This window comes from Zalophus californianus, chromosome 13, assembly GCF_009762305.2.
Source record: "Zalophus californianus isolate mZalCal1 chromosome 13, mZalCal1.pri.v2, whole genome shotgun sequence".
NCBI classification, from domain to species: Eukaryota; Metazoa; Chordata; class Mammalia; order Carnivora; family Otariidae; genus Zalophus; species Zalophus californianus.
In genome coordinates, this window is record NC_045607.1 from 64,518,841 (window position 1) to 64,543,390 (window position 24,550).

Consider the following 24,550-nt stretch of genomic DNA (forward strand, 5'->3'; position numbering starts at 1 on the left):
GTTAGATATTTTTTATTTTTCATTTGAAAAAAAAGAAAGAAAGGAAAATATTAAGTCTTAATTCTGGTGCACTAAGAGCTCTGTTCATATACTGGTCAAATAAATAGAAACCTTGAGATCATTCCTCCAAGACAGTGGTCTCCAATGGGATAAATATACGCCCCAGGAATTACACAAAAACTCAATTTGGGTGTGGGAAGAAACTATCAGAACCTACCTTTAAATATTCATTTTTATTTCAGTAGAAGAACACATGCTTTACTCATCTTTAACAGGCAGAACAGCCAGGTTCCCTCCCATGGTCCTTATCAGATGCTTTCTGTTACATGGGATTCAGGAAGTCTCCTGAGAGAAAAGTATTGGGAGAATCAATCTGCCAAGAACTCTGAGCATCCCTGCACATTCTGTCTAGATGTAACAAGAATACAAGGCTTTGACTATTCTTTATGCAAGGATTTCTCAGGGCTGTACGTACAGCAAGCAACCTTGAGAGGTGAAATATTATTTTCCCACAGAAAAAGAGATTTATTACTGTTCACTGTAAAAACGTGAATCTTCCCAGCTCCTCTATATCTCTACTATATTGCAACCTATCGCATGTGCAGACATCCATTATAGACCCTCTGCATCACTCCTGTGGTAGTTGAGGGACTTGGGGAACTGCTGGAGACATGAAACCCTTGCTATTGCTTTTGTCATGAATAATGAAGTCTGTTGTCTCTCACCCAAGTGGTGTCTTCTGCAGCATCCATGGAACAGTAATAAGCTTATCTACTAGTTTGCAAGTTCAATAAATTCCTAGGCCTTGCATAGTTCTTGATAGAGGGCTGACCCCAATACAGAAAAGCTGATGGTGTGGTTTCTTGCTGGTTCACTCTCAGTATATGGTAACATAGCATAGACTATAGGTGCTCCTCTATGTGGATTTACTGATTACATCATCTAGTTTTGACCAAATAACTCTCATAAAATGGGCAAATAGCTTAAAAAGATTCCTTCAAAGAACCTGCAGATTGAAGGTCCTATTAATACAAGCATAGGGAACAACATAGAAAATATTTAGTTGGCAGATTCTAATTACTTGTAAACTCTATTTGTCAAGTTTTTGGTAATAACCAAGGACAAATTAATCCGACATAACAAAATTCAGCCACCCAAATTAGTCAGGAAGACCTAAAATATAGATTAAGAACAATTAATCTTATCCTAAGTGTCTATTGTACACTGAGATGTTATCCAGCCAGAATGATTAGTGAAATAGTAAACAATGCTTTCTGTTTTTATCTATTATTTTAGTATTTATTTTTATACATGTTTAATAAACCTCACGATACGATAATATATTATCGTATTATGTATATTGTATACATACATTATGTATATTGTATATATAATTACCTATCATCATCTATCATCTATCTGTGTGTCTTTTGTTTCTGATAAGGTGAGCAATCAATCACAGCTTTGGAGATCCTTTCTGGAGAGAGTGGCCTACAGACCTACTGAATCCTTTGGTTCTGGAAAAGCTCTTAACTGCTAAAAGCATTAGAGTTCAAAGCACACTGTCTCCTTTCGGGGTAATCTGAATTTATGCAAATGGGGACCCTCCCCTTTTCATGTGCCTTTACTGTGGCATAAAGATCTCTGCACATCAAGTTTGGGAGCACTCCATCATTGTTCCTCAAGGCATTCATAGAGACTGAGTTCTGAAATGATAGAGGCACTATTGCAGGCAGTGACACTAAACTCTTTTTCACTGTAACACACCTGGGGGCTCTGATTCACACCATCAGTAACAGTCATTTACTGACAGTGAGCCAGGGACTGAGGTAATAATGAAGGATCAACTTTACTAAATAGCCAGACCAGTATCCTTTTAACATGAACTAATTTCCCCATAATACAGGTGTGGAAACTGCCAGAATTGTTGGGTAAGTGACTTGTCCTGAGTCACCCAACTGGGGAGTGGCAAGACCATGTGACCTGTGAGGCTCCAGAATCTATACTCCAACCTCTTCTCCGGACACTCTCTTGATGTGTGGACTGTTGGGGAGTGTGGAAAAACCTTAGTAATCCTGCAAACATGCCCACCAGCTCCTGTCAGTGAATATGAGTATTTTTCCAGCAGACTTTTTTTTAATGCTGCGTACAGTTAAGCCTGTTTTGTTCATACAAAGAGCCATTTCCTGCTCCAGCCCCAGCTGAGCTGTAGCTGTCACCCACTGGGGTTGTCAAGACCATTACTGCAGGCACTGACTGGGGTGAACAGATTTCTATTGATAATTCTCAATTATCTGCATCAGGGTGCACTGTCACTGCACATATAAATTAGCTTTCTGTGGAAGTGCTGCTCCTCCTGTTTTTGTGGGAACACTTAAGCCCCAAAGCTGAAAGATGATCAATTTTCTTTTCAAGAGAAGATTACCAATTGTGTTCTAAAATATATTAATTTTAAAAAGAGAAATAGAGATTAAATTCCAAAAGTCAAGATATGAAAGAGCATTTTCAGACACCAAGAACATTCCTTCATAAACTGATTGATTGTTAATGATATTAATAAGAAAAGCTCTCACATGAGAGCCATGCAGTGCCTCAGGGAGAACCCTGAGCACTTATCAGATAGGAACTAACATCATGCACTTGTTCTTAGGTATGCTCAATGGTAGAAAAAAATGCGCAGGCAGCAACTGCTGTTTTACTGTGGGGGAGTTTGAAAGTCCCTTCTTGGAAAGGAACAGTAAACACTTTTAAAGGATTCAAAAAACCTAAAATCTCTTACTCCATTTTTTTAAAGTGCAGAGTAAACTTTTCTCAAATGTATTTTCTTCAAAACTGCAACTTGTCAAGACCAATACCTGTGAGGGGTGCACTAGTTGTTATATTTGCTGACTTTACACTGTTCTGATATTGAGAATTATCTTCTCTCTCTTTGCATTTTATGAAGTTTTCAAGTATTTTAAGTAGGTTATCTTAAGCTTTAATTCTATTACATTTCCTTCTGCTCTTTCTCATCTTCCCCTTTCTTACACTGAGAGCCGCACAACATTTTTTACCATTAAAGTTTGAGTGAATTTTTAATTTGCTAATAAATATATTTTTAGATTGTTATATAACTCTCATTTCAACCTCTGGGCAAACTTGAGAGAGATGGTGTAAGGAGTTCTTTGTAATTTGTATCTTTAATATGAAAAATTAAGGCAAAATTTATCCAGAGTTCATATACCATATATAGCCATAAATATTCTTCTATATTCTAGACAAGAGAGATATTTTATTTTTCTTCTATTGTGTTGTTTTCTTTTCTTTCTTTCTTTCTTTCTTTCTTTCTTTTTTTTTTTGAGAGAGAGAGAGAATGGGGAGGGAAGGGGCAGAGTGAGAGGGAGAGAAAAAGTCTTCAACAGGCTCCATGCCCAGTGCAGAGCCTGACCCAGGGCTCAATCTCACAACCCTGAGATTGTGATCTGAGCTGAAATCAAGAGTTGGACACTTAACAAACTGAGCCACCCAGCACCCCTGTTTGGCTTGTTGTTGTTGTTGTTTTGTATTTTGTTTTTAAGATTTATTTTATTTGAGAGAGAGAGAGAGAGAGAGTCAGGGGGAGGAGCAGAGGGAGAGGATCTCAAGCAGATTCCTCCCTGAGCATGGAGTGAAATGCAGGGCACAGTGCCCAGCTGTTCATAGAGTGGAGAGCATGCATTAGACTTCCTCCCTGCACCTCTGGAGGGTGAACTAGGAAAAATATAATAAAACAAAACCCAATCCCTCAGAATGAGCCTGAGAACTTTTGACTGTCTTGGTTTTGGTGGCTGAGGATGATGCAACAGATGAGCACCCTCTCCTGAGGCTGGGCCTGCATTTGCACTCCTTGTGTGGCTGTCAGCTAAATAATAAAGTGATCCTAGAACCCGTGGAGGAGAACAGTATGGCTAGAAACAGATCCACACATATATGGGCTTAGCCTTAGGACAGAGCTGCTCTTTATGCCAAAGGGGGAAAGGCTTCACTGGGATCCTGAGGGTCTATTTTCTGGTTCCCAGACAACCTAATGGAGCAGGTACAGGGGCACACAGAGGGAAGCCAGGTCTGGGTTGGTTCTTGGGTATGACCCTGCCTCGACTTGCAGAGCCCCAGCCTGAGGGCTACAGAGACCTTGTGCTCACCAGGCTTCATGTGTGGTTTCTGTGCTGGACTGAAACCGCAGCTGGAGATGTGATGGCCTGGGCTCTGTGGAGGTTGGTTCTCTGCTGCACTTCTGGCCTCACCAAGACTCCCTGCTCCCCCCACCCTGCCCTAGCCCACTGCAGTGCCGCATGTACCTTTGCTGCTCTGGCCATCAGGAGCCAGGCTGTGCAGTAGCTGCCATCTGCTAAGCAGACTCCCCTGGTACCAGAAGCCAGGGGCCTTTTGGGAGGGTGTGGGCTCTGCTCCAGGTTCCCTGAACACAGACAAGAAAGGATGATCCCAGCAACTTTCAAGGACCCAGATCTGAGAAAGAGGGAATGAGGACAGGAGGACCACTTGTAGGTGGCAGGATGTCAGTCTAGAACAGCTGAGCTTCATAAGAACACACTATAATTTGGGACATGGCTGATCTCCATGATAAACCAGACACTGAGTACCTAAGCTCTCCAGGCCTCTCCACTCACACTTAAGAGACTGCATCTCAAGAACTCCAGGAAGTAACACAGGACTCTCCAAACCCAGTCTCCCATCCAAGATGGCACCTTCAAATCGGCTGCACACACACAGACAGGCAGGTCCTGCTGTCTCCATATTCCAGGGCCTAGCACCACTCTAGGCTGTGAGGTGAGGGGTCTGGAGCTCAAGGAAATGACCTCTGAGAGTAGCTCTGTTTTCCAAAGACAAATACAAATACAACTTGGATTCTCTAAATTATGCAAACAAAAGGAAATTCTAGATTAACAGTGAATCATATCATTTTTCATAGAATACATGCATATTAAATACTGAAATAGTAAAGCAATTAAAGCCCACCGGCTTTAGATGTAAAATTAAAATGGAGTCCTATGCTGTTTAAAACACATCAGAAGATCATATGAGGAGCAAGTCCAAGTGTATTCTAGAGGAGTTTAGGCAAATACATAAAAGACAGGTTATGAGTAAAACATTACCCCCAAACTAAGGCGGGGGGTACTCATCCTAGTACTTTAAACAGAACTAATACAGTGCAACAATATCTGGTTCCCAAACTGATACTTGCTGCAAATACAAACGGCAGATCTTGAGCTAAGTAGCCTACCTTTCCCATCTGTCCTTCAGTTCTTGATTATGTTTCCTGTTCCTTCCTCTTTTCATCTATTTTTCTTTTAATCTCAAAATCAAATGCCAAAATATTCAACTACTTTACATGCTATTGTTTTCTTAGTTTATTTTCTATCCAGCCTGAAATTTCTTTTTCTACTTCCATCAGGTACTAGTTTTCATGCTTCAAATGTATGCCCTTCCATACTTTAATGCATATATATTTGCTTTATATTTTTAAATCAATTTTTAAAGTAACTTGATTGCAAATTCTGTTGTCAGCATTTTGTTGTGGTCAGCAGGTAGAAAGAAAAGACAAAGCTTTTACCCTCAAGAGGCTACAGAGAAACCTTCTCTGACTTCATCAAAAGGAGGTCAGTTTCTTTTTCAGTCTTTTCTATTGACTTCGAATCTATAAGACTTTAAAATTATTTCTTACTTGTGTTTGTATATGTGTGTTCTGACCGTCACCACATAGATTGTGAACTCTGTGAAAGTAGCGGCCATGTTTATCTTGTTCAAGGTCATGTCCCTAACATAGAACTAGCAGAAGCACTTGTGAAAAAGTAAATGAATGCATAACTCAGTTGATCAATTAGTATAAAGAACTTGGCATAAGAATAAAAAGAGCTAGAAACCAGATAGAAGAAGCTTTTGCTTATATTTTTAAAGGAAATGTTCTCTGTTTTCAAATTATTGCAAATTTAATCAATATTGTTGATGTAGCTCTATTAAAATTGATCCTTCTATAAAAGTTTAGAGAAAGAAAAAATAAGAAAAAAGGTGTGGATATTTAGCATTCTGCATGTTGGCTAAGAGGCAATTTAACCACAAAGAACATTATTCCATTCCATTGTCATAATATATATGTAATATATATAGACACATATGTCATATATAATATATGTTTATTTTTAAATTAATTTTATTGGGGTATAACAAAGTTAAAAGCACTCATGTCTTAACACTCATGCATAGTATAGTTAGATTAATTTTGACAAATGTATACGGTTGTGTACACACTACCATAGTCATGATATAGAAAATTTTCATTACTCAGAATGTTCCCTCAAGCCCCTTTATGGTCAATCCTCACCTCCAAACCAATGATTTACTTTCAGTGATTACAATTTAGCTATTCTCAAATTTTATGTAAATAAAATCTTATAGTGTGTACTCAGTGCCTGTTTTCTTTCACTCAGCATCTTTTGAGATTCACCCATGTTGTTGTGTATATTAAGTATTTCATTCCCTTTGGTTGTTGAGTAGTGGTATGGATATACCAAAATGTATTTATTCATTCACTTGTTAATAGATATTTGAGTTGTTGCCATTTTGGGACAACTATGAATAAAGTTGTTGTTATGGACATTTGTTACATACAAATTTTGTGTGGACATATGTTTTTACTTCTCTTGTGTAAATTCCTAGGAATAAAATATTTGGGTTGTATGGTAAATCAATGCCAAACTGTTTTCCAAAGTAGTACATCACTTTTTGAAAATTATTATTTTTTTAATTTCAGTATAATTAACGTACAATGTTATGTTAGTTTCAGGTGTACCAAATAGTGATTTGACAATTTTCTACATTACTTAGTGATTATCATGATATGTGTACTCTTAATCCCCTTCACCTATTTCACCCATACCCCTGCCCAACTCCCCTGTGGTAACCACCAGTTTGTTCTCTATATTTGAGTCCATTTTCTCTTTTTTTCCGTCTGTTTCTTAAATTCCACAGTTGAGTGAAATCATATGGCAGTACATTTTACATTTTCATCAGCAGCATATGAGAGTTCTAGTTGTTTCACATCCTTACCAACATTTTAAGACTTTTTACCAACCCATGAAAAACATCTTTAAAAGAAGGTAAGGTGACCCTCAGATTTAACATGCTAAGCTTTAACATGGTAAGTCCTTAAAGCTAATGGTTTCCAAGGAGCAAACTTTCTTTTACGTTGTGGAATAATAGGGGTTTGATACAAAAATAACTACACAAAGTGAAAAAAGCCAACAAATATATTGGTATCTTCGCAGCTAAATTCTTAACATTGTCTGATATATATTAAAAAGGAAAATTGGCAAATATTTTAGGTTAAGTACCAATATTAAAAAAAACTGAGACTAAATTCCTAGATTTACTAATTTCATTAAAAAATTAACATTTTATAAATTAAAATTTTATGAAATAAATACAATTTTATAAAATTTGTCAATCTAGACAATAAATAACTTGCCCAAGTAACGGACCTGTTAGGTGGAGTCCAGGGGCCACATTCTAAAAAATAAATTCATGGACTCTAGAAAATAAGTATATTGAGACAATAAATAGCTATGTAAAGTGTTACTAGTATAAAATTGTGGTGGAAATAAAAAGTTCAGTGATCTTTGTCCTGAAGCATCAGAAATACCTGAGCTGAGGATGCCTGAGTTTTAGTTTACCATTGTAAACAGATAGTAAAGATTGTGAAGTCACAGGGAACAGATGCTTTCTTTTTTTTTTTTTAATATTTTATTTATTTATTTGAGACAGAGAGAATGAGAGAGAGAGAGAGAGAGAGCACATGAGAGGGGGTAGGGTCAGAGGGAGAAGCAGACTCCCTGCCGAGCAGGGAGCCCGATGCGGGACTCGATCCGGGGACTCCAGGATCATGACCTGAGCCACCCAGGCGCCCCAGCAGAGGCCTTCTATTCCAGGTTTCGGACTCAGAGAAGGAAGAGCTGCAGATGTCTCTACAGTGAATGAGGATGAGAAACTCTAAAACCAGCTGTATTTCCCCAGATCCAGGCGGCCAGCTAACACACAAAAATGCTTAGAACCAAAGAGCTGCGTAATACACATTTCCTCAAAAAGATGTTAGCATTTTCTAAATCCTCCTCTACTGTGCTTGCATGCATTTGACAGTTTTCTGGAAGTTTCATCAGCGCCACTTGCACATCTGTGGTACAACGTGTCTGTGCAGAGCACAGAGTGCAAGTACCTGGGAACATGGGCTCTTCAGGTTACCATAGCCGGTGATGCCTGACCCGCGCAGGCCGAGAGGGGGCGCAGCAGCAAACTGAGAAAGGAAGGCTACTTGCAGCTGTTTGGGAAATGCAGCAGTCCACGTGGCCAGGGACCCAATGAAAGACCAGTCTTGTGCCAGAAATGATTATGAATCGGCCTCAAATAAAAGGCGGCAGTTATGAAACCCCTGGATCATCCAGATCTGGATGTTCCCTATTGTGCTTGTGGCGTGAGCACAACATAGTAGCTGTATATATTTGGGAACACTTCCAGAAATGTATCTCTATGGTAGTTCATTATAAAATGTATGAAACTAAAAAATATAATCTATCAAGAGGAATTGCTGTTAGGGGTTAACATTGTAGAACGACTACTTTGGAAAAGATTTTATTCCTTGAAGTATTAAGAAGTCATTACCTAATTGCTGCCCTTGTACATTGTGCCTGATTTATTGAAATCGGCATGAGGCCAGTTTTAAATAAAACTTTATTTTAAATCCAAATTTATAATATATCTTAAGTATCATGTAAAAAGTATTTCATCTGTAGATTAAGAATCACATCATTTTCAGCAAAATGTTTTGATGTAAAACTTTTTGAATACAAAAGGGATCTGTTTTTGTTTTCTCTAATTTTTGATATCCACTTCTTCTGGTAATATGTAAATGGTAAAACTTTTTAAAAATTTTAAGATAGGTGAATCTTACTAAAAAGATGGCCATAGAGTTTGGAAAAACCAATATATTTTAAATAGATTGATCCCCCATGATTTCTTATTCTTAGGAAAATGTGCAAGTTTATTCCATGAAAATTCACAAATCTAAAACAACCTATGACAGATGAATGTGTAATGATTGATGCAAATGTTTTTTTAATGTATATTGTTCATTGTAATTTAGCACAAATTACTAGTGAAGAACAACACATTCAACATGTTATAGCAATAAACTACTTATTATGGACAATTCCTATGTTTCCAGACTTTCTGGCCACCCTGAGCAACTTTAATTCAAAAGACTAAAGAATAATCACTTATTTTAACATTGTTAAAATAGTCAATTTGAAAAAGATATTTTCCTGTATAAACTTTTCCTAATTGAACTCATTTTTGTTCTGATCAATAAATTTATCTTCATAATTTGTACTATAAAAAATTATCTGATGGAATATTAGATGACATCCATGACCATATTCCATCATTTTATGATACAATGATATCATAAAGGAATAAAGTTGAAAATTTAATCGTTATAAATTGTTTAATTATAAAGAAAAAGTGAATTTCTTGGTGAAATAAGTCAAAGAGCTCTTGTGTCAGCACTGCTCCTCTTAAAGAACTATGATGTCATCATCCCAATGTGAAGTCTGACAGACTTAACCAGTGATACAGGTTTGACAGTGGTCATTGAAACTTTATCAAGGCAAGGACAATAGGTTGCATATGAGCAGTGAGAAATAGGCAATCTCATTGTAATGCACCCTTTAGAAAGTGCTGGATATATAATAAGTGACACTTTTCATTATTAATTGTAATACAAAATTTGATTAAATGACTAAATCAATTCAGATGTTAATATATCCCTTTCTCAGTGATTTCATTAGGCCATCTGTATATCTCAAAAATACATATATTTTATAATATTTCAAATTCATTTTAAGCAATGTGTTCTTTTTTAGCCCTGTAATAACATAAAGTGGATCTTGACTGCCTATCTTAGAAAATGTGAGTTTCATAGGATTAAAAATAAATCCTTAATAGCTTGTCCTTTTAACTATGTTAACTGAACATTAGGATTGTGTCATCTCCGAAAGACATGTATAATAATATCATGTAAGGGTATTACATTTGAAGGAATAAAATAATATTCAGAAATATAATTTTGCCAGATGATATAATAGGAATATTACCAGGAATTTGACTTATTTGTGAAAAATCCTCACAATTGTTAGCTTGTTAAAAAATAAAACCCCACAAACTGTTAAGTTGAAAATAATGTGCGAGTTAGACTTCTGGGAGGCAAGTGTGTGTCCAGATGCCTCTTTTCTGGTTTATTTCATTTCTAGAGTTCATTTGTTGCAGGCCTTTATTATGTTTCCAAAGTAAATAAGTAAGCCATTTCGACTTCAGGCCTTGTCCCCAAGAGAAAAAAAAAAAAAAGACAGTGACACCATTTAGTTGGATAATAACTAAAACTAGACAAATAAGATATTTTTTCTCATTGGAGACTAGCTGTTTTAGTTGTGTTCAAAATTTGTGATTCTCAAATTAATGAACACCTGTAGAAATTAATTTTGCAAATCTACATGTAGAATGGGTAATTTTTTATTCAGATGCAATAATATGACAAAAGAACAAAATTTCCCAAGCATTTCTCCAAGCATAGAACTAAATGTAGTGCAATGCTGACAATGTCTGAGTGTTTTAAGGCTCTCAAGAGGGCACAACTGATGTAATGTATGGTGATTAACATAACAATAAAAATTATTAAAAAAAAAAGAGGGCACAACTGATCATCCCTCTTGTGTTGCCAGTTTGCTAAGTGGTTTCATATTCACCAAGAAGGACTTGTCAATGGGTGCTTGCTTGGGATCCTAAAAAATGGATGTGAGGTCTTTGTGTCAGTCTCTGTGGGGTATCTGGGTAAGGTCTCAATGTGAAATCTCTGTGAGTCAGTGGAAGATCTCTGTGTACCGTCTGTAGATGAAGCCTCTCTGTGAGGTTTCTATGTGAGGTCTCTCTAAGGCTACATGAGATCTCTGAATGTTGGTTTTCCTTGAGAGGTTTGTATGGAAAGTACCTTTGGGAAGTCTCTGAAAGGTTTGCTGTCAGGTCTCTGGAAAAGCTCTGAAATCTGTGCTAGCTTTCTCTCTGAGGATCTGTGGGGCAACATGAGGTCCATATGTGAGGTCTCAGTGTGAGGTCTCTGTGGGGCAATGTAGTAGGTAGGCACTGTGGAAGGTGTCTGTGTGAGAGATCTCTGTTGAGAGTTATCTCTGTAAGGTCTATGTGTTGTCTCTGTTGGGAGATGTCTCTGCGTGTTGTCTCTGTGTGAAGGGTCTCGTGTGTGTCTTTATTTCTGGCTTTACTGCACCTTATGGTAATCTGAGCCGCAGAAGGGCAAAGGCACTTGGTTTTTTGCTGTTCCATCAGCATCCCTCTCTGTGGCACTTCTTCTGGCAGGGGCCACAGGGTTCACATCTAGCTCATACTCCAGTCCCAGAACTCACCTCAGTGCCCCTAGAGGACCTAGCAGCAGCCAGACTCAAGGTCCCCACTCCATGCCACCCTCTCCTGAGCTCCCAAGGGCCTAGGATACTCTCTGTGTTGGGTCCCAATCCCTTCCCACAGGTCTTGGTTCCATTTTCACTGCTGGACCCACTCTGGGAGACTGCCTTAGGAATTGGGACCCAAAGGCAAGACCTGGCTCCAGGGAGAAATCAGTGACACAAGCAGGCCTATACCCAATCTGATCCTCCACCCCAGGTCCCAGTCCCAAATGTTGGGCATCCCGACAGGCATGGGAGATAGGGCCCATTCCTATTATCCTCTGGATCAGGGACATCTCCTGGAGCAAGACTCTCTATCCTGGGAATGATGCCCTCTGCAGTGTACCATGTGTGGCACAAAGCACAGAATAACTCTAGAGAAGTTGCTCAGCTCCCTGCTTTCCCATGTGGTTAGAGGCCAGAGGAGGATGAAGACTATGCTAGAAGTGGAGAGAACAGTAGAAAACTCCTGGACTGCACCTCCCATTTTGAACAGTTCATTTCCATGCTCTCCCCAACCTCCTTTGATAAATCCTGCCTGATGGCTTCATCTGCTGGGCTCTGGAGTAAGCAAGAACTGGGAGCCAGACATAATTTCAGGCCAGTTTCTGGGCCTTTTAAGTCCCCACCACTCCTTGAGGAGCAGTCCTTGAGCCATGTGTTTAAGCAAAGGTCAATAGACTGGGAGGCACATCCCAAGTTTCCCTAGTTACCTAGCCTTCCCACCTATTATTGTCATCCATTCTAGAATTCAAGAGGTGATGATGTGTAAGCTTATGAAATATATTATTAAGAGATTAACCTTCCCTGATTTGCTTTACTTCTACAAGTTGGGCCATCTGTTTTGGACATAAAGATGGCTTTCCTAGGTCTGTGATCTTAGAGCAGAGAAGGGTAGAGACCCTGATGGGGTATGATGAACCACTGGGCCCTTAACTTTTTTTTTCCTCCAGGCCTGTAGATAGGATATCAGGGGGCTCTTCACTCACTACGCATTTATGGGCACCATGTGTCAATTTGCCTTCTTCTTTGGATCCATCCTTTCAATTTTTCTCCCACATCCCATTCTAAGTTCAAGTGTTCAACCATCAGATAGTTACTACACACAGGTACACTCCTGTTCCATTAATTCAGAACTCCTTCTCTGGGGTTAACATAAAGGGAAAGTATGTGACCCTTGAATATTCATTTAAGTAGAGGTGAACACAACCCTCAGCAGCCTCCCTGTTGTTCCCCACTTACACACACACAGAGCTGGAAGTGCCATCCTTATCACTGGAAGTGCAGGAAAGGCAGAGGTGGAAGAGGATGACACTGTACATTTCATTAAAGCTAAGCTAAGAGGGTTTCATAGGGCCTTCAGTTCTTCATCAGAGAAAGAAGGGGTTCTCAAGGGCAAGTATCTATTCTTCACCAAGAGATCCAGGGACAAGATTTCTTTTGCTTTTGTATTTAGGGCCCAGTACTCTCTTCCAAACTTCGACCCACTTGGTTCTGACACTTCCTGGAGCCTGAATGGGAATGTCCAGCCCTGTGATGCCTCTGTAAACTTATCCCCTATAGCTGTATAAAGTTCAAAGTAGAATGGAAGCAGCAGAAAGACAAGTTGAACCAGATCTTGGAGTAAGGTCTTCATAGGTATTTCTCATCTTTTTAGAGTAGCTTTTGTTTGTATAATGACAGTATCATGAAAACAATGAAAAGATTCAGGATAAGGAGCAAGCCTACATTGCCCACTGCCAAACACCCTCCATGCCCCTCCCTTCTAGAACCCAAAGCATATACCAAGCATAGCACAAACAAAAGCAGCCATACTACGCTCTTATGGGGGGAAAACATATATATTGGGGAATATTAAGTATTTGGATGTGCTAAAGAGAAAAAGTTTTCTCCACATGGACTAATTTTTTTTCTTGGAGACATGTTTTCCTACTAAGAAAGACTAAAGGAGCATTTTATGGTTGACTAGTCTAGATCCCTTCCTGAAGAAGACAGTGCCGTGGGCAGTGATGATGGTGGCTTGGGACACCCGGCATCCTTGGCCCATACTGGCAGGGACTGACTGGAGACAGTCTTCTTGGGAGGCGAGGATGGGAGGTGCTTCAGGCCCAGCTGCTCATCCTTGAATCTTACACTTTTCAAGGACAGCCGATGTCTGACCTGCCTTTCCCTGATAGAGCTACTCTGGTCCTTGGAGGTGGCTTGGTGACTGTGGGCTGTATAATTCATTATTCTCCCTTGCTCTGGGTAGAAGGGAAGTCTGTGGTAGTGGAAACACCCACATACTGGTGCTTGGAGTTCCTGGTTGTGCTCATTTAACTTTGTGGCATGAAGTCCATGGTGAATTGCCATTTTCTCCTCTATAATCTGTCCAACAGCTGTCATGAGTGCCTGAGACTCATGAGTCTCACTGGACATAATTGATTTGCTTTTGACTGGTCCTTGGTTCTGGGTAGTTATTGGCTTATATTTCTGTAGAGCATTCTGACCTTTGTCTTTTTCATTGGGGAAAATCCATTGAGAAAAGCGCCTCATCCTTTTTCTGAAGAGGCTTTCAGGAGGACCCTGTTTCTTCTCTGGCAGGAGCTGGAAGTATCTTCTCCTAAAAGAATCTACTATTCCCCTGACTGGGGCAGGGTGACTCATATACTCTGCTTGAGAGGTCCTCAATTCCTCAAACCGTTCTTCATTTCCTGAGTTGAGCCTCCTATAGTCCTCTCTCTTACAAGTAGGGACAGTCATCTTGCACTGGTTCTTCCATGAGTCCTGAAGTTTAGAGATCATGGGCTCTTGCTGCCTTAGGCAGCTCCTTTGGTCTGCTGTGAAGCCATATAGCATCTGGGAAGCTACCTTGCCCCCAGTAGGCACTCTCTGGGAATGACACTGTGGCACCTGAGAAGCCAAGTTGTCTGCAGCAAGGAGCATGTGTGTAGAACAGTCTTGAGGTTGGTTCTCTGACTTTGTATTCACTTTGGAATTAAATTCACTTTCCTCTTCATTAAGGCATGACTCTCCAGGATCTTGGAAAACAGACATTCTAGAAAGTTTTTTACTGGTATTTAAACTCCCCGTATGCACATTTATGGTTTGGGATTTTGTGAGCACATTGGTTTCCAAGCACATTGGTTCCACTGCCTCCCTGTCCTTTTCAGCACTAAAACATTGGGATCCTAAGTTCATCTCCAGCATTGCTACCCTATGACAGGGGTCTTGTGAGGTCCAATCCACACTCTTCTCTCTTGGCTCATTCCTGGTCATTGCTGAACTGGGACTCAACTCTAGGCTGCTCCTCTCAATGCATTCTGCAGAACCACTCTGCCAAGTTCTGCCCATGAAGTTGAGTGTGAGGGACTGAGAAGGTGGCCTGTCCTCCTGTCCAATCAGAGAGGCTTTTAAGGGCCCCTGGTTGTCACTAGATGGGGCCCTTCCCAGCGCCCTCTGGATTTCCTCATACGCAGGTGAAGGAGCAAGGGGAAGGCTTTCCAGGGTGGAAACTGACTCTTCTGTTATTGCCTTCTTTCCCAGACATGCCTGAGGAGGTTTTCCCAGGAATTCAGCAAACTTGACTATTGAGGGGGCCCCAGACACATGGGTGGCTGAGGGGGTAGAGGCAAACTGAAGAATGGGCAAGGGTTGAACCTTTTTCATCAAGAGATTTATGGGTTTGAGGACCTTGAGAGGTAGACCCCACCTGTGCCTCACCCAAAACCTTATAATATGTGCTTCCAGAACTTCTTGAATGTCTGGATGGAGGAAGGAAACCCTGTGGGAGGTGTTCACATATGGTCCCCAACGCTTCAAGATTCCTAGATTTTTCCATGTCAGTGTTGGACTTGGGAAAAGCATGGTTGACAGCAAGACAGGATTGGCACATACTCACAGGCCCACACTCACTGATCTGCCCCAACTTCCTGCCCAAATGACCTCTTTTCAAGATGTTTTCTAGATTCGTATCTAAGCTCCTTAGTAAATTACTTCCTGATTCATTCTGTGACAGCCCCAAGTCACTTTCTGATTCCCCAGAGCCCACTCCCTGAAACTTCATTAGGGAGTTCTCTGAGGCCTGGAAGAGATCTTTTGGGACCTTCCCCAAAATATACCCCAGGCCCTTGCCCATGCCCTGGCTTAGTTGGAACCCAACTTTCTGTGTCTCCTTGCTGCTTCCTGCAAATGCAGAGAGCTGTGAGGGTCTTTGCTTGCCCTTTGCCTGACATGTCCCTGATAATTCACCCTGAAGCTGCCTTAGTTCCAGAAACTCTTGGATCTTACAGGGCAGCTCCCAATGGTGTTGAATGAGCCACTTTTGTAGGTGTTGCTCCAGTTGCTTACGGAGCTCAGGACTGATTGGAAAATTCTCAGGAAGGATGGAGACCACCCAGCTGTCTTCAGGAGGGTTAGAAGTGAAGACACTAAAGTCCTCTTGAGATCTTTTGATTACAGAGGACAAACCCCCACTTCCTAGTTGCTCATGCAAAGGCCATTCTGGATGTTGAATCTCAGTTGGGATGAGAGATTGTGACTTATCCTGGGCCGTAGGGCAAGATATTTGACAGGCCCTGATCTGGGGTGAGGAAGAAGGTGATAGAATTGGAAGGGAGGATTGGAGATGATCTTGGGTCAGGATCTGAGCCAGAGGTGGGGGTTGGAATTGAGGTATGGCTGAAATCAAGGGTTGAGATTGGAACTCCAGTTGGGACAGGGGTTTGGACTGGGAAAGCAGTGGAGATAGTTTAGCCTGCATTTGAACTGGGCAGTCACTTGAGATTCCATTGAATAAGAAAGAAGGAGACTGCAGTGCTGAAGAGCTCTCAGAGATCCAGGCAGTAGCCACCAGAGATTCACTGTGTAGAGAGGGGAGACCCCAGAAAAGCTGGTTATATTTCTGCTGTAAATGGTGCCCCCAAACCTTAGGATATGAGAGCTGCTGAAGACCAGGCAACTGCTCTGGTTTGCCTTTTGTGCTCCAGAAGTGTTGGGGGCTTGTGGTTTTCTGCTCAGCACCCAGTGATTTCAACATATTCCCCAAAGAATTCAGGTGGTAGTTTGGGCTCATTTGTTTTAGATATGATCCATCTTTTTCTTTTTCTTTCCAAATGTTGATCTTGACTCCCTTTGTGACTTGTATCTCCAGGAACTTCTGGTCATCAGACCTGAGCAAAGAGGGGTTAGCAACTCCTACTTCTCTGTTGGTGGGGTTTCCCCAGAATGAGGCCTCTGGTGAGTGGTGGGAAAGGTGTTCTCGCTGAGACTCATAATTTGATGAGGTTGAGAGGCACAAGGCTTTGCCAGTGGTGTGCCACCAAGACAGGGCTGAAATGGGACAGCTTGAGTGGCCAAGGCCTGAGGTGCCTGGGATAAGAGAAGCTGACCATGGGGTATGAGATGACCTCTGTGTAATGGTGCCCAGTGGGAATGCCATTGAGTCACACTGAGGAAGAGTCAGAATGGTGTCTGAAAGTTGTGGGGCAGAAGAGGCTGTCAGAGGTGGATGGCAGGCCTCTGAATTAAGGGGATGTGGAGGGGGAGGGGAAAGAGCAAGTGGCTGGGGTAAAAGGCTGCCTAGGGGAAGAAAAGGCTCTGGTGTCCAAGAGGCACTCAGAGATGAGTGGGAATGAACAGAAACTGAAGAGGTCTTTGGGCCAAGAAGTAGAGGGCGTTGGGTCAGAGGAACTGGGGTAGCCAGCAAGGACACAGCAGGAGCAGCAACATCCACAGGCTCCCCGCATGGCTGGTGGGCTCCAGCAGGCACTGCTTTGTACACCTCACCAGGGGGATCTTGACATAAGTGCTGATGAAAGCCACCCTTGTCAGGGAGCCTCACCAGGCAGCTGCAGGAGACAGGAGGCACAAGCTGCAGCTAGAAGCTGACCAGGGCAAGGAGGGCAGGGCAGGTTGGGCAGAGGTAAACACCTGCGACCCACAGCCCTCCCCAGCCTCCATGCTGACTTCACACTACTCCTGCTATTCCTAACCCCAGAGCTTTAACCACATCTTCTTCCCATGGCTCCCCCTCCCAGGGCTCGCTGTGGCCCCAAGGTCACATCATAGGCTCTGGGACAAAGGAGGGTCAAGGAGAAAAGGAAAGATTCTCTACCTTTGCAAAAGTGAAATCAGGCTGCAAGCTCCCTCCAGTTCTTTCAGGCAATTTCTGCAAGCTGGAAATCAGGAAACTGGGTTACAGTGGTGAAAGTAGGGGGCCTAAGGGTCTTACAGAAGGCTAAGTGCAATGTCCCTTTAGAGGAGACTATTGGGTGATTAGACTATGGAGCCCAAGAATCAGTGCTCAAAGCCACATGATCCCTCACAGAAACGGCAAGGCCTATGATGGGGGAGTGCTTTGTAAATGACAAAGCACTCTCCTATCCATCACTCCCTGGAGCCCTCACAACTGCCTAGTTGGGGAGAAAGGATAGGGGTCACAAAGGAATCTGAGCAAAGTTAAACCACTTATCTACAGCTGGACCTGGAGGTTCCACCTCTGAGTTTTTGGTCCACTACAGCCCACACAACCTTGCCAGCCAAAACCCATTTCAGCCCCTATCAGCTTCCTTCCAAGCATGGAATCTGGGAAATATACAGTATCTGATCTCCTTCCCAGGAGCCTCTCTGAGGGCTCTGTTTCCTGAGGGATGGTCTCTGCCCCTGGCATCCTCAGAGACCATGGAGCTGGACCCTCAGGGGTTAAGAAAAATGGAGGATAACTTGGGGCATGCAGGGCTAAATCACATAAGCTTACCTTTCAAAGCTCCACTTTTCTTCTTACTCCTGCTCCTCTTCCTCAGCTCCACTTGATGCTAAGAGAAAAGACAAGGGGCTGGGACTCAATTCTCTCTTCTCTCTAGATGGTCCGCAAATGCTCACTATTCATGAACAATATGAACATCTACATTCTACATTTATACATATAATGGGGGTCTGTGGTTTTCTTTCCTTTACTCATTTATTTCCATTTACTCATTTTTAAAGTGGATAAAAATATTTTAAATTTTTCTTCTTTGAAGAATGCAAAGCTGGATTTTCTATGTCAGATCACTATGGATTTCTTTCATTGTTATTCCTCTACTCAAAAAATACACAATTCTCAGAACTACAGGTCCTTCTCTGCTCCATCAAATAAGACTCTGTTTCCCAAGCTCAGAGCCCCATTCTAGCCCTTTAGAGGCCCTGACACAGAGGAAGAGCTTACCTGAGACACCTGCCACAGAAAGGGGAAAGTGGCTGGTGAAACAATGCTTAGGAGTCTGTATCCCTGCAGAAAATGAACTCTTAGTATACAGACCTCACTCACTGGTCACCATGTTTGGGACTTTGCCCTGGGACCCTCTATCACACCTGGACTCTGGATCTGAGATCTTGGATTAGAAATCCTTGTGCCCTCTCTAACCCTTGCCTGGCCTCACTTGTCCCTAGAGGCATGACGTTCTATTCTGAGACTTCCTATCTCAGAAGTCTCTCAGGTGATTTAGAAAAATGGATATGAGATAATCTCTGTTGGGGTTTAGCCAAAGTTTACTTACCTTCCCGGTGTTTCTATATTTTCTAGGTGGTGGTAAGGATGGATTACTCTGAAAGCAGAGGAGTAACAGAAGAAAGAGCCCAAGTCCACATAGGAAAGCAAAGATGGTATCAATCACACAGGAGGTGGGACTGGAGCTCAACCAGGTGGTACCAGTGCTTCTCAGAGAAGAGAAATTTTCCATCTTTGGAATCATGCTGTTGCCCTCAGGCAACTGAGCACTGGGAGTTTACTTGGGGGCAGAGCCTCAGGCTTGCATCACAGAGCTGTGGCTTTGTCACAAAGGGTTCCTGAGAATGGGGGAGGGAGCAGTCAGAGGAGCAGGCTGGACCACCACTCCTCTCCCACCATTCAGTCCCACAGAACCCTGCACCTTCCTGGGCCTTCTAGATTCCTCCTCCCAACTCTACTCGTTTGTCAGAGAGACCTTAGCCAATTTTCCATTTGTTCCATCTGGAACTCAGATATTACCTGGTCCCCTTTGTCCATTAGCTATCTTGACTTAAAGACCACCAATTTCATAACCCTTGAAAATCTGAAGTTGACCCTAGAATTTTGGCTACTTTCCAGAAAATTTTACTTTTAGGATTTTCTCTTTCTTCAACTCCAGCTTCCCATATGTTTTTGTCTTATATAAACCCAGGTACATAATTTAAATTTCTTTTGCACTTATTTAGTTTTATGAATTTTAGGGTTTTGTCAGGAAGACATACACAAAATAAAATAATTTATTATTCAAAATTCATAAAAGTATGAAAGTTATAAAGAGTTAAAACCAAATGATATATTTTTTTAAGTTTGTAGCATTTATAATTCTGAAGTTAGTAAAGCTTTAAACTGGACAAAGACTTTTGGCACATGCTGGGTACACACACAAACACACACACATACACACACTTATCCTTTCACAAACCAATCAGTATTTCCAAATCCAAGAATCCACAATTTTCTACTGGTAACATTTTTCATGTGTTTTCTTGACCTGACTTTTTATTTTATTTTTGTCTTAGTTTTAATTTTTTTTCCAAGTAAGTTTTGAAACATGTTGTCTTAGTCCATTAGGGTTTCTATAACAAAATACCACAGACAGGGTGGATTATATAACAAATTTATTTCTCACAGTTCTGGAGTCTGGGAAGTCCAAGATCAAGGTGCCAACATGATCAACTTCTGGTGAAGTCTCTCTTCCTGGTTCATAGACAGAAACTTCTCACTGTGTCCTCACATGGTTGACAGGGACTAGGAATCTATAAAGAGACTCTTTTATACTTATATTTTTGTGTGTGGTGTAAGAAAGTTGCCCAATTTCATTCTTCTGCATGTGGCTGTCCAATTTTCCCAACACCATTTGTGAAAGAGACTAGTTTAAACTTAAGTAATTCCTTCCTTTTAATATGAAAGGAATTAAAACTTTCTTGGAAAGATATTCAAATACATAGGAAAATTAATGATCATATATTCATTTAATTTTTATTTAAATTCAATTTAGTTAACATAGAATGTATTATTAGTTCTGGGGTAAATTTAGTGATTCATCAGTTGCATTTAAAATCCAGTGCTCATTACACCAACTGCCCTCCTTAATGCCCACCACCCAATTAAACCATCCCCCAACCCACCTCCCCTCCAGCAATCCTCAGTTTCTTCCCTATAGTTAAGAGTTTCTTATAGTTTCCTTCTCTCTCTGTTATTATCTTATTTTATTTTTCCTTCTCTTTCCCAATGTTCATTTGATTTCTTTCTTAAATTCCACATATGAGTGAAATCATATGGTATTTGTCTTTCTCTGACTTATTTCACTTAGCATAATACCCTCTGGTTCTGTCCATGTTCTTGAAAATGGCAAGATTTCATTCTTTTTGATGACAGTACTATTCCATATATTCCATATATATATATCACTTCTTTATCCATTCATCTGTTGATGGACATCTGAGCTCTTTCCATATTTTGCCTATTGTGGACATTGCTACTATAATCATTGGGGTGTATGTGCTCCTTCAAATCACTATGTTTGTATCCTTGGATAAATACCTAGTAGTACAATTGCTGGGTTGTAGTGTAGTTCCATTTTGAACTTTTTGAGGAACATCTATACTGTTTTCCAGAGTGGCTGTTTCAATTTGCATTCCCACCAACAGTGTAAGAGGGTACCCCTTTTTCTTCATCCTCACCAACATCTGTTGCTTCCTGAGTTGTTAATTTTAGCTATTCTGATTAGTATGAGGTAGTATCTTGTTGTGGTTTTGATTTGTATTTCCCTGATGATGAGTGATATTGAGCATTTTTTTATGTGTCTGTTGGCCATCTGGATGTCTTCTATGGAGAAATGTCTGTTCATGTCTTCTACCCATTTCTTGACTGGATTATTTGTTGGGTGTTGAGTTTGATAAAGTCTTTAAAGATTGTGGATACTAGCCCTTTATCTGATATGTCATTTGCAAATATCTTTTCCCATTCTGTAAGGTGCATTTTGCTGTGCATAAGCTTTTCATCCTGATGAAGTCTCAATAGTTCATTTTGCTTTTGTTTCCCTTGACTTTGCAAGAAGTTGCTGCAGCCAAAGTAAAAGGGGTTGCTGCCTGTGATCTCCTCTAGGATGTTGATGAATTCCTGTCTCACATTTAGGTCTTTCATCCATTTGGAGTTTATTTTTGTGTATGGTGTAAGAAAGTGGTCCAGTTTCATTTTTTCTGAATGTGGCTGCCCAGTTTTCCCAACACCATTTGTTGAAGAGACTGTCTTTTTTCCTTTGGATATTTTTTTCTGCTTTATCAACAATTAGTTGAAGGTCCATTTATGGGTTCTCTATTCTGTTCCATTGATCTGTGTGTCTGTTTTGATGATTATAGCTTTGTAATAGAACTTGAAATTCAGAATTGTAATGCCTCCAGCTTTGGTTTTCTTTTTCAACATCCCTCTGGCTATTTGGGGTCTTTTCTCATTCCATACGGATTTCAGAATTATTTGTTCCAGCTCTGTAAATAAATGCTGGCAGTATTTTGATAAGGATTGCATTGAATGTGTAGATTGCTTTGGGAAGTATAGACATTCTAACAATATTTGTTCTTCTAATTCATGAGCAAGGAAAGTTTTTCCATTTCCTTTGGTCTTCCCCAATTTCTCTCATAAGTGTTCTGTAGTTTTCACAGTACAAATCTTTTTCCTCTTGTTTAGATTTATTCCTAGGTATCTTATTGCTTTTGATGCAATTATAAATGGGATTGGTTCCTTGATTTCTCTGCCACTTCATTATTGTTGTATAGAAATGCAACAGACTTCTGTGGGTTGATTTTTTATCATGTGACCTTACTAAATTCCTTTATCAGTTCTAGCAATTTTTTTGTGAAATCTTTTGGGTTTTCTTTTTTTTCTCTTTAAATTTTTATTGTTATGTTAATCACCATACATCACATCATTAGTTTTTGATGTAATGTTCCATGATTCATTGTTTGTGCGTAACACCCAGTGCTCCACGCAGAATGTGCCCTCTTTAATACCCATCACCAGGCTAACCCATCCCCCCACCCTCTTTTGGGTTTTCTACACACAGTATCATGTTGTCTACACAGAGAAAACGTTTGACTTCTTCTTTGAAGATATGAATATCTTTTATTTCTTTTTCTCGTCTGATTGCTGAGGCTAGGACTTCTAGTACTATGTTAACAATAGTGGTGAGAGTAGACATCCCTGTCTGGCTCCTGATCTTAAGGGAAAAGTTCTCAGTTTTTCCCCATAAGGATGACATTAGCTGTGGGTCTTTTGTATATGGCCTTTATGATGTTGAAGTATGTTCCCTCTATCTGTACTTTGTTGAGCGTTTTTATCAAGAAAGCATGCTGTATTTTGTCAAATGTCTTTTCTGCATTTATTGAGAGGATCATATCGTTTTTATCCCCCTTTTTTTTATTAATGTGGTGTATCATGTTGATTGATTTGCAGATGATGAACCACCCCTGCAGCCCAGGAATAAATTCCACTTGGTTGTAAGTAAATAATCCTTTTAATGTACCGTTGGATCTGATTAGCTAGTATCTTGTTGAGAATTTTGGCATCCATGTTCATCAGGGATATTGGTCTGTAATTCTTTTTAGTGGGGTCTTTGTCTGGTTCTGGAATCAAGGTAATGTTAGCCTCATAGAATAAGTTTGGAAGTTTGCCTTCCATTTCTATTTTTTGGAACAGAAGAATAGATATTAATTCTTCTTTAAATGGTTGGGAGAATTCCTCTGAGAAACCTTTCTGTCCTGGACTCTTGTTTGTTGGGAGATTTTTTATTATTGCTTCAATTTCTTTGCTGGTTATGGGTCTATTTATATTTTCTATTTCTTCCTATTTCAGTTTTGGTAGTTTATATGTTTCTGGGAATTTATCCATTTCTTTCAGATTGCCTCATTTGTTGGCATATAATTGCTCATAATATTCTCTTATAATTATTTGTATTGTTGCAGTTTTGGTTATGATCTCTCCTCTTTCATTCATGATTTTATTTCTTTGCGTCCTTTCTCTCTCTCTCTCTTTTTTTTTTTGATAAGTCTGGGTAAGGGCTTATCAATTTTGCTAATTCTTTTAAAAAACCAGCTCTTAGTTTCATTGATCTGTTCACTGTTTTTTTTTATTTCTATATCATTTATTTCTGCTGTAATCTTAATTACTCTCCTTCTCTTGCTAGATTTAAGCTTTATTTACTGTTCTTTTTCCAGCTCCTTTAAGTGTAAGGTTAGGTTGTGTATTTGAGACGTTTTTGCTTCTTAAGGAAGGCCTGTATTACTATATACTTTCCTCTTAGGACCACTCCAAAGGTTCTGAACTGTTATGTTTTCATTTTCATTTACTTCCATGTATTTTTTAAATTCATCTTTAATTTCCTGGTTGACCCGTTCATTCTTTAGTAGAATGTTCTTTAACCTCCATGTATTTCTGGTCCTTCCAAATTTTTTCTTGTGTTTGATTTCAAGTTTTATAACATTATGATCTTAAAATATGCATGGTATAATCTCAATCTTTTTGTACTGTTTGAGGGCTGATTTGCAACCCAGAATGTGATCTATTCTGGAGAATGTTCCATGTGCACTCGAGAAGAATGTATTCTTCTACTTTAGGATGAAATATTCTGTATATATCTGGTCCAGTTTGTCATTCAAAGCTGTTTATTTCCTTGTTGATCTTCTGCTTAGATGTGTCCCTGCTGTGAGTAGGGTGTCTCCTCCTATTACTGTATTATTACCAATGAGTTTAAGTTTAAGTTTGTTATTAATTGATATTTGGCTGCTCCCAAGTTAGTGGCATAAATATTTATGATTGTTATTTTTGGATAAACCCCTTTATTATGATATAATGTCCTTCTTCATCTTTTATTATAGTCTTTGTTTTAAAATCTAGTTTGTCTGATATAAGAATGGATACTCCAGGGGTGCCTGGGTGGCTCAGTTATTAAGTGTGTCTGCCTTCAGCTCAGGTCATGATCCCAGGGTTCTGGGATCAAGCCCCATATCAG

At 40.2% G+C, this 24,550-nt stretch overlaps 1 protein-coding gene across 1 annotated transcript; it reads right to left on the reverse strand.

Annotated features, from left to right (window-relative positions):
- Window positions 1-13,432: 13,432 nt before the first annotated feature.
- LOC113934106 (spermatogenesis-associated protein 31A3-like) lies at window positions 13,433-19,247 on the reverse strand. Its single transcript, XM_027614648.1, is given in 6 exon segments — window positions 13,433-13,610; window positions 13,612-15,351; window positions 15,353-17,365; window positions 17,632-17,692; window positions 18,274-18,331; window positions 19,055-19,247. Coding segments are annotated over 6 exon segments (4,158 nt in total). The 5' UTR covers window positions 19,238-19,247; the 3' UTR covers window positions 13,433-13,507.
- Window positions 19,248-24,550: the final 5,303 nt, after the last annotated feature.